The following is a 12737-nucleotide window of genomic DNA, read 5'->3' on the forward strand; positions in this document are numbered from 1 at the left end:
GCTGATCAAGCAGCTCCTCTCTTTCGACAAAGGGAAAGAAACACTGTTAAGGCAGTAAATTGCTTTTCAAGCCCCTCGGTTGTGACAGAAAATAAAAACAAAGCCCAATTTGACATAACTAGAAAATAAACAATGAGGGAAAATTGACAGCCCGGATCAGAGCTCAGGCTGGGGAAAGCCACATGCAGATCTGTCCCTGCTTCCCAGGCTGGGAGAGCCTCTTGCAGGGGAGTACATTCCTTATATTGCTTATTTTAGGACATGGAAATACACCAAATTGTGTCGCTCCTGACTGCCTTAGGGTGAAATTTCAGCTTCATTAAAACGAACTGGTTTTGTCATTGTCCAACTCACAGGTCCAGTATAGATAGATGCTAAGAGAAGGACAAAAAAAGTCAAATTTCACATTCAGAGGTTGTCTCCTGGTCTCACCTTGGTGGTTGCAAATCCTCGTAGTTGTTTACATAAACTATAAAAATTTAAACCCCAACTTTGCAGCGATTAAGGAGAGAACATTGCTTCAACTCGGTGTTTCAGTACGGAATAGCCACACAGATGCATTTTACTAAACGCTTTGTCAAAATGGCATCTAATTGATAGGGCTTTTAGTGGGTCCCATTAAACAGTGCTTTGGGATCGTACTTCCATTTGTTTGCAAGTGATTTTGCTCCAAGTTAAACGCATGAGGTTTGCAACGGCATATCAGCACGATGCAGGGGCTCTGCCAATCCCTGGGGACAGCTCTGTCTATGGGATGGGGACCCTCGGGGTCCTTTGGGCAGAAATCTCCAAAAAGATGTCCCTTATCAGGCTGTCCCTCCCTGCTTTATCCTGTGGGTCTGAGGCTCTCCAAATCCTTTCCACAACCTGAAGGGATGCCTGGAATTTTCCATTTGTGAAGCAGAAAAATCACCTTTTCCTGCAGTTTGAACCTCAGGGGATTCTTTGTCTCCACCACGTCTCTCAGCTCCTTCCCCAAAACACACACACACCAGCTTGCCAGCATTTCTTGGTGCATTACAATAACACCAAGGAGAGGGAAAATATCCCTAAATTAGGTTGTAGGAAGCAGCCATACTTCATCCTGTTGGCTAATGTGCTGTTTTTAAATTGGAAGGGTAGGCTGGCTAATAAACACTGCTGGGAAGAAGAGGAATAAACAGCACCAGCTCTTTATGCATGCAAATAACCCTGCTGTCTGCCGAGACGTGCTGGAGGCGAGCTGGCCCTGCTGCACCCCACATTTGTCTGCTCGGGGTGCACGGGGACCCCAGCCCTCACCATCCGCTCTGTTATCGGGGAATTTTGGTGGCATTGCTTTATGCTCAGTAAAGAGCTGTGTGACTTGGGGGGTGGTCTCCTTCCCCAGATCACCCTCACCACCATCGGCTACGGGGACAAGTACCCCCAGACCTGGAACGGGCGGCTGCTGGCGGCGACCTTCACCCTCATCGGCGTCTCCTTCTTCGCCCTCCCGGCCGTGAGTAGAGGCTGCAGTGGTCACTGCGAGGGGGCTGAGCTCTTCCCCTGGGGCTGCTGGCGACCCAACGGCTCCATCCCATAGCTTAATGTACCCCAAAAACTCCCAGCTGCTGTTTCTGAGTCAAACAGAGAAGGGAGCAGAGGGGAAACCCCATCTGAATAGCCACAGCGCAGGCACCGTGCCTACGAGCAAATGAGATGGAAAATCTGGATGCGGTTCTGCACAAATGAGATGGGAAATGTTTACTGAAGTGAAACCATATTTCTGCTGCTGTTCCTAGGGGTGGCTGTGCCATTTCAGCAAATTACCCCTGTCCCTTTCGCAGTGCGTTTCAGTGTGTTGCACGGATCTGATTTTTCCCGATGAGGATAATTTGCCAGCATGGTGTGGCTTTTTCATATTCTGTCAGCTGGCTGGAGGTGGTTTGGTAAATGCAGTCATTTCAGCCAGCACCAGCAAAGTTCCCTTTTGGGGATGCCTCAGATTAGGGCTGCTCCTTCCTTTCCCCATACATCTGAAGCAAAAAAATGAGACAAAACAAGCCTTTGGAGGGAAAGCTGGCTGCAACTTCTGGGTTAGAGCTTACCCCTAATGCTCCACTAACTGCAAATTTTCATCCTTTTCCCCAGGGCATTTTAGGCTCGGGGTTTGCTCTGAAGGTTCAAGAGCAGCATCGGCAAAAGCACTTCGAGAAGAGGCGGAACCCAGCAGCGGGCCTGATTCAGGTTAGGACCATAGACAGGTTGTATATCCTGATTTTGGGGTCTTAATGGATGTTTAGAAGCAGGGGAGAAGAAAAATGGGGCCGTGTGTGTAAGGTGTGAGACAGCAGCTGGTGGCTGGTCTTGTCTGGGGATAAATGCCAGGAAGTCAGCCATGGGAAAATAGCATATGTGGTAGGCAATCTGGGGGAGAAAAGGAACGAAATCCAGCCCAGTGCAGTGAGACAAACACACTAGGACAGTCTGTTTTCACCATTTTTTTATTTTTTTTTTAAAGAGAATATTTATACTGATATAAAGTTACAATTGGGAGCATTTTCTTCATGATAACAGATGTCTGCACAGAAGGCTGGCCTTGGTGTCTATCTCGGAGATTTGAAATGAGAGTCATTTTACATTCCCCTGCTCCTCTCTTCACATTTTTTTAACTTCCTAATGTGCAGCAGCACGTGTTTGGTACCCGACCTCCTCCTGACAGCGAGTGCCCGGTACCCACAGCATTTTGGGATCAGCTGTGTCGTGGTAGCACCCCAGATTTCTCATACGTCAAATCAAGGAGAGGGCAAAATGTTGGACCCATCCCACAGACAAGGGGCGAAATCAGTGCTGGCTGAGGTTTATCAAACCGAGGGCACCTCCAGCTGTGCCCACATCCTGCATCCCACCCATCTCCCCCGCAGGCGGCTTGGAGGTTTTACGCCACCAACCTGTCCCGGACCGACCTGCACTCCACCTGGCAGTACTACGAGCGCACCGTCACCGTCCCCATGTACAGGTACCTCCTCCTCGCGCTGCCCGCCTCGTCACGCCGCTGTCTCCATGTTTATTTTTCGTTATCTGGATATACGGTTTGGTTTATTTATTTACTTAAGTTTTTTAAGAATTGATTTCAAGAGCTCCTAAGAGCTGGTATATGCTTTTTCTTTCGGAGTTTTTTTTTCTTTGTTTTGTTTTGTGTTTCTTTTTGACTCGATTTTAATTTCCCTGTTATTTTTTTTTTCTTTCCGTCTCTGTGTGTGTGTACGTGCTCTTCTTTTCACCCTTATTTCTCCACGCCCGGGGGTAGTTGCGTTGGGTTGTGACAGTTGCCGTGCCCAGGTGTGAAGACTCCCAAGCTGCCCTGGACCGTAGGTAATCTTCTCCTCGCCCTGTGTGCAGCTCCTCGCGCCCGCTCGGGCTCTCCCTGCTGCTCCAGCCGGTCTCTAATGGTCCTTCTGCCTTTCAGCACACTCCTGTCCCTCTGGGCTGCCCAGGCGCATCTGGCCTCGGTCCCCCTTTCCTTTCCTTTTCCTTTTTTTCTCTAAGAGGAGAAAAACCAAATCAGGATTCAGTGAGCGTTTTCCCATTTCTTGCATTTCATTTATCCATCACCAAGTGTTGACGTGAGTAGGGAAGGGCGGCAGCGCCGTGACGGATGATGCTGATAAAGCACCGCAGTGTTTTACCAGCATCCGTCCTGCTTCCTTCAAGGGGGGGGAACTTGTTGTTGTACCCAGGCAGCTCCATCAACCGAAAGGACCCAGGTTAGAGCAGGGGCTTGGGAGTTCAGAGTCTGATGGAGAAGGGAATGTTCTCAGGGTCAGCAGCATCGAGGGGTTTTCCCCAAATGCTACAAAGCAAAACGTGGCCCTTCATTTTCCACTTCACACCGTGCTGCAGCCCGGGCAGGGCTGTGCATCCCTTTCTGGTGTGTTTTGGGGGGCTGCCCGGATCTCTCTGGGTTTGCACAGGAGTTGGTAATGTTGGTTAGATATTCCTGCAGCTTCATAGTCTTTTTGGGGGGTGTGATGGGGCTCCTTGTGGCCCCTACTCCTTGCGGTGCGGAGCTGTTGTCCAGCACCAGGTTGTGCCAGTGCGGGTGTGACTCAAAATCCCTCTGTGTTTTATCTGTGCGGTGCCTTTTAGCCCTCCAGCAGACGATGTGCATACATTTCCCAGGGTAAGCATTAGCCCATATTTCAAACGCAGCAGCCAGTCTGTTAATCCATCTTAAAAGCCTGTTGGAAGTCACATTGTCGTGGTCAGTAAGTTTTCATTGGATTCATTCCCAGTGTGTGTCTGATCGGTTGTTTTTTTCCCTAAAGAGATTTATGAACTGACTTCAAGATTTTGCTTTAAGAAAAAAAGCAAACAAAAAACCAATCCCAACCACCCAACGAAACAGAACCCAATTGTTTCCCAATAGCATTAAGCCCACTCATCCAACTCTCCCTCTCGGTGTCTGACCTCCTCGCCCTCCGTTCGGGGCGCTGCTTGAGGTCAGCTGCTGGAGAGGACGAGGGTCAGAGCCTGGCCCAAAGTCCACTGCAAAGCTCAAAGCGCCAGGGTTGGCTTCGGTGGGCTTTGTCAGGTGTTATTGCTCTCTGAAAGATTGAACTTACCACGTGGCCAGACATACAGGGACACCCTTTTGCCCAAGAATGAGTGAGTCCTGCGCTTCCTGAGCACGGGTTTCTCTGCTCTCAGCTTCATCCCAAAACCCCAATTCCTGTCTGTGCACAGGCAACAGGAATGACACCCAGGAGGGTGAGCCCCAGCTGCACTGACGGCTTCAGCTATTAGCCATTTTTTATTTTTTTTTTAACCAAGAAAGGAGTGAATATCTTTTGAGTCCATTTTGGATGCGTTCAGCTAAATTAACTGGAAATATTTTTCTCCTAATTAAAAAAAAAAAAGGGGGTAACTGTATGTTCTGGCTGCCGCTTCCATCTCTCTCACACTGTCCATTTACTCTTCCTACCCTCTTCCCTAAGCCAGCTGGTGTGCGCTGACAGCCGTGAGCCCCACACCGCGTTAAGGTGATGGCTGCTGACATGCAGCTGGGGCGCACGCCGTGCTTGGGGTGTGGATAGGAGGGACACGGTGCTCCCCTCTCCCTCCCAGCTGCTGGAGGTGAGCTGCAGTCACCGCTGTCTCGGCACCTTTTCTGCTCAACATCGGGCTGCTTATTCCTCTTGGAAGGAGCCCTGTGACTTGAACTTGTCTTCCCAAGGCACCTCTGAAAAGACTGGCTGCTTGGTATCCCAAAATGGGTGCACGTGCCCTGAAGGAGTTCACGTCTCCACAGAACATCACTCAGATCACTGCGGTAGAGCTGGTCTCACTCCTCTGGGGAAAATATGGTGGTCTCCGAGAGAAGCTCAGATTGGATCTTTCAACTCAAAACGTGGTAGAAGCAAACCCGCAACGTGCGTGCGGCTCCTGTGTATGCAGGTTCCCTTTGGGCTCGTGGTGCACGCACAGCTTGGCGCCCCTGCACGTTTTAACCTGATACACATCAGCCACTGGATTTGCTCAGGAAAGAATCTGCTCTTTGTTATCACTTGTGAGAATAAGGCCTTGATCTTAGCTCTGTTGATATATTGGTTTTCACTGGAAAAAAGCTACTGGAATATGACATTGGAGTCATCCGTCTGGCCCAAGGAGACCCTGGCTGATGGGACTGAGGGCTGTGGATGCTTCCCAAAAGGTCTCGGAGGCCCCCATATTTTCCTTGCCCTGTGGTGTCCATCTGCTTTCAGAGCAAGGTGCCAGCAGCCTGTGCCCAAGGGTGACAGTGGCGCGAGGGCTGCAGTGGGGAGCGAGCTCAGCCCACGCTCAGTGCCCACCTGCACGCCTGATCCCAGCGCATCTGCACCAGGGGATACTCTTCGTTCATATGCTAATTTTCTTTATTCTGTTTCTTTTCTCCCCTCCACTCCCATCCCCCCCCCTCCCCTCCGAACCTATATTTCTTTCTCTTGTCCCTTTGGTTTTCTTTGGTGAAAACACTTGAAAAGCACGCAAACGCAAACGTACGGTGCCTCCAGGTATGAAGTGCATGTGACTGAAGCTGTGTGTCATGTCACTCCTTGTTCTTCGTTTGGGACTGTAACATGCAAAGCCCTTTTTAATTAAAAAAGCGAAACCAGAAACCTCTGAAGATCAGTTTTTTTCAAAGGAATGAGTGAAAGTGCAAACCAGGCTCCCCATCCTGCTGCCTGCAAACTAACTTCATGCACCTCCATGCACATTTTAGCTATTGGTACACACAAGTGTTGGGAAACTGTCTGCCAAAATGTCGATTTAAGGAAGGAGAATGCGAGAGTGCTTGATAAGCTTGCTTTTTTTTAAAGGATGATTTCTTGATGGTCTTACCAACCTCCTCCAAATCATAACAACGCTTAACAAGAAACCTTCCCTGTTCATACTTCTATTTCCCTTCTTCCATCACTCAAGCGTGTTCCTCTTCCCCCAACCTTCTTTTCCCATCCATCGGTGTACCATTTATCTCACTTCATGCTGTAGGAGCTGTGCCCACCAGGTAACACCACACCTGCTGCCTTTGTTTTTGTGAAAGGTTGTGGTGGCACCATGGGACACATCAGTGGTAGTGCAGAATAAAATCACAGCAGTGGCCGTGCCTGCTCTTGAGGAGGAGGGAGAGACCGAATGCAGGTCGAGTATGCTAACTGAAATGATCGCTCAGGATTTCCCCCAGTAATCCAGTCTGAGGTTTGAAAACGGGATGTTCCACCTCAGCAGGATTATTGTTTTAGTTTTTCCTTCTGAGACCCAGAGCCAAGCAGTTATTAGTCCCAGGTGTTCCTTCTGAGACTTAACTTTTTTGGGATCTGTCCAATCGAAAAGATGTGTAAATGGCTGGGTAAGATTTATTACAAATAACATTATCTCAGGTTCTGCAGAAAAGAGTATATCAAATGATAGGCATATTTTATATGAGGTAGTAGATATCTGAAGGTGTAGTAAAGTCAATATTTGAAGATGTGGAATAAATGCAAGCCATTAATTCCACATCTTCAAGACTGTGGGCCAAGCTCTGTTCCTAGAGCAGTTTAAATCTTCACTGGATGCATTAACACTGTTAAGGCTGATGTGATTTAGTGCCCGATTTCCAAACCTGGTTCCAGTTTTCACAGATGCAAGTTTTACCACCTTAGTAAATCGTACTTACCGCTTTGTCTGTGTGCTTAATTTATAGCAAATTGCATCAGTGATTGCAAGTATAAGATTATGAATGCATGCTATGTTGTGCAGAACAGCAGCCTGCTTTGAGAATTGGGCATTTTTCTACTGCTGAAAGGAAAATAAAACCACAACTCTTCCATTCCAGTTCTTACATTAAAATATTTTATAAGCTTCATAAATGTTCCCAGTTATGAAGAATAGCTTAGGCTGGAGACATAAAGTCATGGCGAGGGTAATAACTGGCTCCTCATAGGAACTCCAGCACAGCATGGAGACTCATTTTAGTTCCCATCCCAGTATCCATCTCCTTGTCACCCTCTGCTTAATCGCTCATACTGGGGCTGTTCAAAAAAATCATCATCGTCTCTGTGTGCGTGTTGTGTGTGTGTCTGTGTTTGCTCCTGCGCACTGTCGTGTGCTGCTGCCCTCTTTGTGTTGTGGGGTTTTGATGATGTCCTGGCCGGAGGCATGATATCCCCACTGTCCCCAAATGCTTGAACGTTATCTGTGCTACCAGGGATAGCAAATTCGCCTTCCCTTTGGCTGGGCGAGCCTGTAACTGGAGTTAGTGTGGTGTTTCTCTGTGCGGTTCTGGGGTGGGTGATGGGAAGCAGCTATAGGTACCGCTGAGTCCCCTGCAGCAGCCGGCGATGCAGATGTGTGCTCTGGTGGGTAGCATGAACTGTGTGTGCTCCTGTGGTGTGCAGATCTTCTCACCTAGCTCCCCTTTAACCGAAACTTGCTTCCCTTGCTAACAACTGACACACGGACTGGGAGGAGAGAGAGAAAACGTGAGCCGCCCCAGCTGGAGGTTCTTTCTCCTTGCCTTTTGAGGACACGATGACACCTGCTCCACCTGTCCCTGCGTGTGTGCACACCAGTGCAGGATGCGCTCTGTCCAGCGTGTTACAGCAAGGCTCAGCTAAAGTGCCTTGCAGAGCCCTTAGTTAACAGTCTTTTCTTTGAGGTTCTGGTGAATTAATGCAATACAATAGCAGTTTTCCAAGCTGCTCTTGTAATGGCAGGTTAGACTGAGTGCTCGGTTCAGATTAAATTTTAGGTCAAGTATGTGGCTGAATTAACACACTTCTTTAATAACCATATTTTCAGTAAAGCATTCTTTTTTCCATCACACATCTCCCATGCCCACCACCTTACTGCAGAAACAGGGAATTTCCATGTTTGCTTGTGTGTCATCACCTTTGCATAGAAGCTTCTGTGGTGGCCTGAGACCTTGTCACCTTCAGCACAGTGCAGACTTCATGTTATGGGCTTATGCAAAGAAAAGACCCATCTGGGATCCTGAATCCTTCAGCCTAGTGAGCTAATGAGGTCTTGAGCTCTGAGTTGCATCGGAGTCCTGTATTTGTGATCCCAGCTGGAGAAAGTAGGGCTGCTGTCCTGTGTTCTGCTGCGCATGGACTTCTCTGGGAAATTAACTCCCTGAAAAAAATAGTTGTGTCCCCTTCATGCACTTTGTGCATGATTTTATGTACCACCTTCTCCCATCTTGGAATGAAGCTGCAAGCCCTGTGGTGGGTTTGAATGGAGGTGACAGCCCAGCACTTGCACACTGCGCCAGTGCACCAAGGTCAGCTTCTTCCTGGCGTCTCGAGTGAAGAGGATCATTAATTCATCGGATCAGGATGTGCTCTTCTCTGGGTGGAAGTGAACAGAGCTGGACTGGGGAGCTGAGCCAAAATTTTCAAGCCTATTTTTATTCTTTTCTCCATACTTAGGGTTGGAAATTTTTTTGATTGCCTCAATTTTGTGAACACCGAAGCTGTTCTGCTGAACAACTGCATTTTGAGTATGTGCTTTGCGCATGCAGAGGAAAGGCTTTTCCAGTTGCCTTTTTTCAGTTAGAAGAAAACTGTAAAACTGCATCTTAATGGCTGGAAAAATGTGGGTATAAATATCCTTGCCTTTATTTCATGGTTAGCAACAGCCCCATTTCTTACAGCACCACAGCCAAGACCAGTCTGCAAGGGGAGTGCAAACGCTTGCAACCCTTTCCTTCCAGTCCTCAGCTGTGGTTTTGGGGCAGTTTGAGTAGACCCTCCTTGCTTTCATTAAAACCAGCGTGGCTTATTTTCCAGCAGACAGAAGCAGACCTTACCTGGGAGTTGTGGCCCTTTAGGCCATCACCCCAGCCACACAGCACCCCCTCCGGCCTGCATCCCATCCTCCTGCTCGCCTGTCCCAAGCACAACCAGAGGCAACAGCTCTGCTGACTTCGCACCCCCTGGACCAAGTCATGATGTGTGGCACTTCAGCACTTTGACATTGGCACACTGGTGGCACAGAAAGGAACTTGCAACAAGCCATGGGCTGGGCCCCATAGGCCTCGACCCCAAATGCAAAGTCCCCGAGCAAGCTCTTAAGTCGGTGCTGCTCTTCCCCGCCATGTGCAGTGTTCTCCATCCTTCCCCAACACCTCCAGCTCACATCGCTCCCAGCTGGGGCCTGACTAAGGATATTTCAATGCAAAATGTTTATGGAGCAAGCCCCAGGCTCCTCAGGCCTGAAGGCCGCAGCACGCCCTCTGCTCTGTGCAGTCAGGCTTCCTCTTCTGAACCAAAGAAAGCAAAGGTGGAAAAGGGAGTTAATTTAGTGGCTTTCAACACAAGATAAGGAAAAGAAAAACAGTGTAGTAAATTGTTTTTATGTTGATTTTTTTAATTGTTCACCAGGATTTCCATTGTCAGTCTCTTTAATGAAAAAGAAAAGAAACCCCGCGTTCCTCCCAGATTCAGGTGGCAATAATATGTGATTATGCCTCTTTTTTGGGGCAAAACCTGACACAGACAGCAGGGAACCAGCTAATCTTCGCCCAGAGCACACTGCCTTTTCTCCTGGGGTGCTCCTGGCCTCAGGTCCCTGTCTCCTCTGCCCCTCACACTGCTCCCTCTCATCCATCTCCCTGCTCCCGAGAGCAGCAGGGTTGAGTTTTCTCATCTGCCCCCAGCACTGGAGCCTCTCTCCACCTGATACACAGCCAAAGCACTGACCTCCAAACAAACCACTGCCCACAGGCAGTAAAACAGCTCTCCTGCCAAAACACCACGGTGCTGCTCAGAGACCCTGGCAGCCTCTTTGGGAGGTTAAGAGCCCGGTGCAGCAGACAAGTTTCTCTCTCTCTCTTGCTGTCCCTCTCTCTCTTCCTCACCTCTCCGTTGCAGGGCACTGCTGGAAGCAGCAGGCAAACCCCCTCCACCCTTCCCCAGCTGTCCCCAGTTGCAGTCGGTGGCACAAAGCTGGTTCTAGTTGAAAGGATGGGGCAGCGGGCAAAACTTCCAAGGTGGGAGGCTCTGAAATCAGCTCTGCCTGAATATTAACCACCTTTCTTCTCTCCCTCTAGACTCATCCCGCCTCTGAACCAGCTGGAGCTCCTGAGGAACCTGAAGAGCAAATCGGGACTAACATTCAGGTTAGCAGCAGAGTTAGGAGAGCTTGGAAAGCTCACGCTTCACTACCTTTTTTTTTTTTCTTCCTCTTTTTTTTTTTCCCTTCCTGCCTTTTGCATATTGACAATCTTGAAGATGTGAGAGGTTTTGGCAGCTGATCCCCATGGGTTGTTCAGCGACCTCCTCCCTATCCCTCTTCCATGCTGCACATGCATTTCTTCAGCCTAATTTGTCTCTGGAGTAATGTTACAGTGCTTGGCTGAAAATGCAAAGTTGTATTTTCAGAGGTTCAGATCAAGGTAGTGTTCCCAGTTTTCCTCTGACCTTTCTGTTCTTCACCACCCTCAGAGGAGACTCAAGCCCACGATGTGCTAATTCATTCCCTGTTCCCTCCAACCTTTCCTCACCTCCCCCTGAGAGCAGGCAAGATGTTAGTGGTGAGAAAAAGAAAAGGGACACCCTCATAGTCTCTTGCCCCAGCCCATACAGCATGTCCTGATTTCCTATGGCTTCATAACCAGGTTAAAAAATCACAGATCCCACTGAGTTGGAACACAGCACATTGTGGCGGTGGGTCAAACACGCAGCGCTGCTGTGAGCATCCTCTGGGAAACCATCTTGGTTTCTAGACCTGCCCTGTGAATCCATCAGGCCAACCCTGACGTGTCCGCGTGGCAAAACAGCCACCGCAGCCATGCCCCATGCTCTCTGCTGGTCACACATCATCTCTGTGGGGGGATATCAATCAATGTCAGCCAGAAGCATCACCTCATTTTTGCTAAATTTGCTGTGGTGAGGTATAAATTACTGCCCCGGAAGGCAAGGCATCCTGCAGCTTAAACAAGTACTCAGGAAGGCTCATTTCTTGTGGTTCAAGCAAGCCAGGGTACCCGTTTGGTGAAAGGGGAGTTGTAGACCCCTGGGGACAAAGCAGAGATGGTGGCCTTGCTACAGCAGGGCTGCTGGGCTGGGACGGGACCTGCCCCAGGGCTGCGTGTCCCTCCAGGGCACGGAGATCTGGAGGCCCATGGGTCTGATGGCAAACTTTAAAGCGTGAGTATCTAAGCTAGTGCCTGGGGCCGGGCTTTGAAGCTGGGCTGAGCACAGAGCAGAGGGCAGGGGGGCGTTTTTTAGTCTCTACAGGCTGCTGCCTTCAGCAGAAGGGACAGGGCTTGGGGTCTGTGCAGATCTCGGGGTCTAAGCTCAGGGTGAATGCAGGACCAGGGCTTGTAAAGCATCACGCTGCGAGGCAGTCGAGCTCCTCCTGCCCAGCTCTTCTTGCAGTCCAGTTTGTCCCCACCAGAGACAGTGTGTGCCAGGTGCCAGAGGAAGCAGACTTTTCTCTGCTGAGACACACAATCTGTTCCCTCTCTTCTGGAGTTGCAAGGGCAAGGCTGGTTCAGGGATGTTTTTTGCAGTTTCCTACTGTGAAGGTGTGAATAGTTGAAAGCATAACAAGTTTTCCTCATTGCTGCAGTGAAATGCCACTAAGCTGCCTGGTCAGTAAAAGGGATTTTTTTTTTAATGTGGCCTTATGTTGGCTTGTGGTGCTAAGTCTATCCTTTTGCAGGTGATGATTTTTCAGGACAATCAAGTGGTTCGGGATCTCAGTAGGAGAATGATTGTAAAAATTGTGGCTCCCCACTCACTCCACAGTGCCTTTGCCAACTGCTTTGGCAAAGTATCTGCCAAAGGCTTTGGAGGCAGAAAGGATGCTAGGGGTGCCAGGGCCTGGTGTCAGGCGTCTGTACCCCTTCCCACCAACACCCCCAGTACTATGCATTAGCACCGGGAGCGATGCTGTGCATCAGCAGGTCTGGCATTAGCTCTGTCCTGATGGCCGGGAAGGATAAACAGATACCCCAGGGTCACAGGAGATGTTCAAATCCTTCCCCACGTGCAGAAACCACTCAAGGCCATGCATTTCCAAAGGAAGGGGCCACTCTCTGAGCCCACAGAAGTCCTCCTGTGCTCACACAAATCACACAGCCGTGAGGTGTCTCAGTCCTGTGTAGGCACAAGGGTGGGTTGGGATCAACTCTTCAGCCCTGTGCATTGTATGTGTCTTCTCTGAGGTTGTGTGAGTCTCCAGTGATCTCCTGTCCAGGCCAGAAACTCCAGGAATTAAGCGCTCCTTTCCCTCTCTTCTGTCCACAA

At 49.4% G+C, this 12737-nt stretch overlaps 1 protein-coding gene across 7 annotated transcripts in view; it reads left to right on the forward strand.

Annotated features, from left to right (window-relative positions):
* The window catches only part of KCNQ2 (potassium voltage-gated channel subfamily Q member 2), a 71160-nt gene that overhangs the window by 24350 nt on the left and 34073 nt on the right, over nucleotides 1-12737 (forward strand). For 3 of the 7 annotated variants that reach the window (XM_066978249.1, XM_066978251.1, XM_066978246.1), the window contains exons 6-9: nucleotides 1370-1480; nucleotides 2113-2208; nucleotides 2886-2980; nucleotides 10535-10603. In XM_066978249.1, coding sequence (XP_066834350.1) covers nucleotides 1370-1480; nucleotides 2113-2208; nucleotides 2886-2980; nucleotides 10535-10603 — 371 coding nt within the window. Of the gene's footprint in view, nucleotides 1-1369; nucleotides 1481-2112; nucleotides 2209-2885; nucleotides 2981-3271; nucleotides 4687-5984; nucleotides 6015-10534; nucleotides 10604-12737 lie in introns of those variants that run through there. The other 4 variants (XM_066978248.1, XM_066978247.1, XR_010825293.1 and 1 more) reach the window with 3 other exon arrangements.

Source organism: Anser cygnoides, chromosome 16 (genome assembly GCF_040182565.1).
Source record: "Anser cygnoides isolate HZ-2024a breed goose chromosome 16, Taihu_goose_T2T_genome, whole genome shotgun sequence".
Taxonomy (NCBI): Eukaryota; Metazoa; Chordata; class Aves; order Anseriformes; family Anatidae; genus Anser; species Anser cygnoides.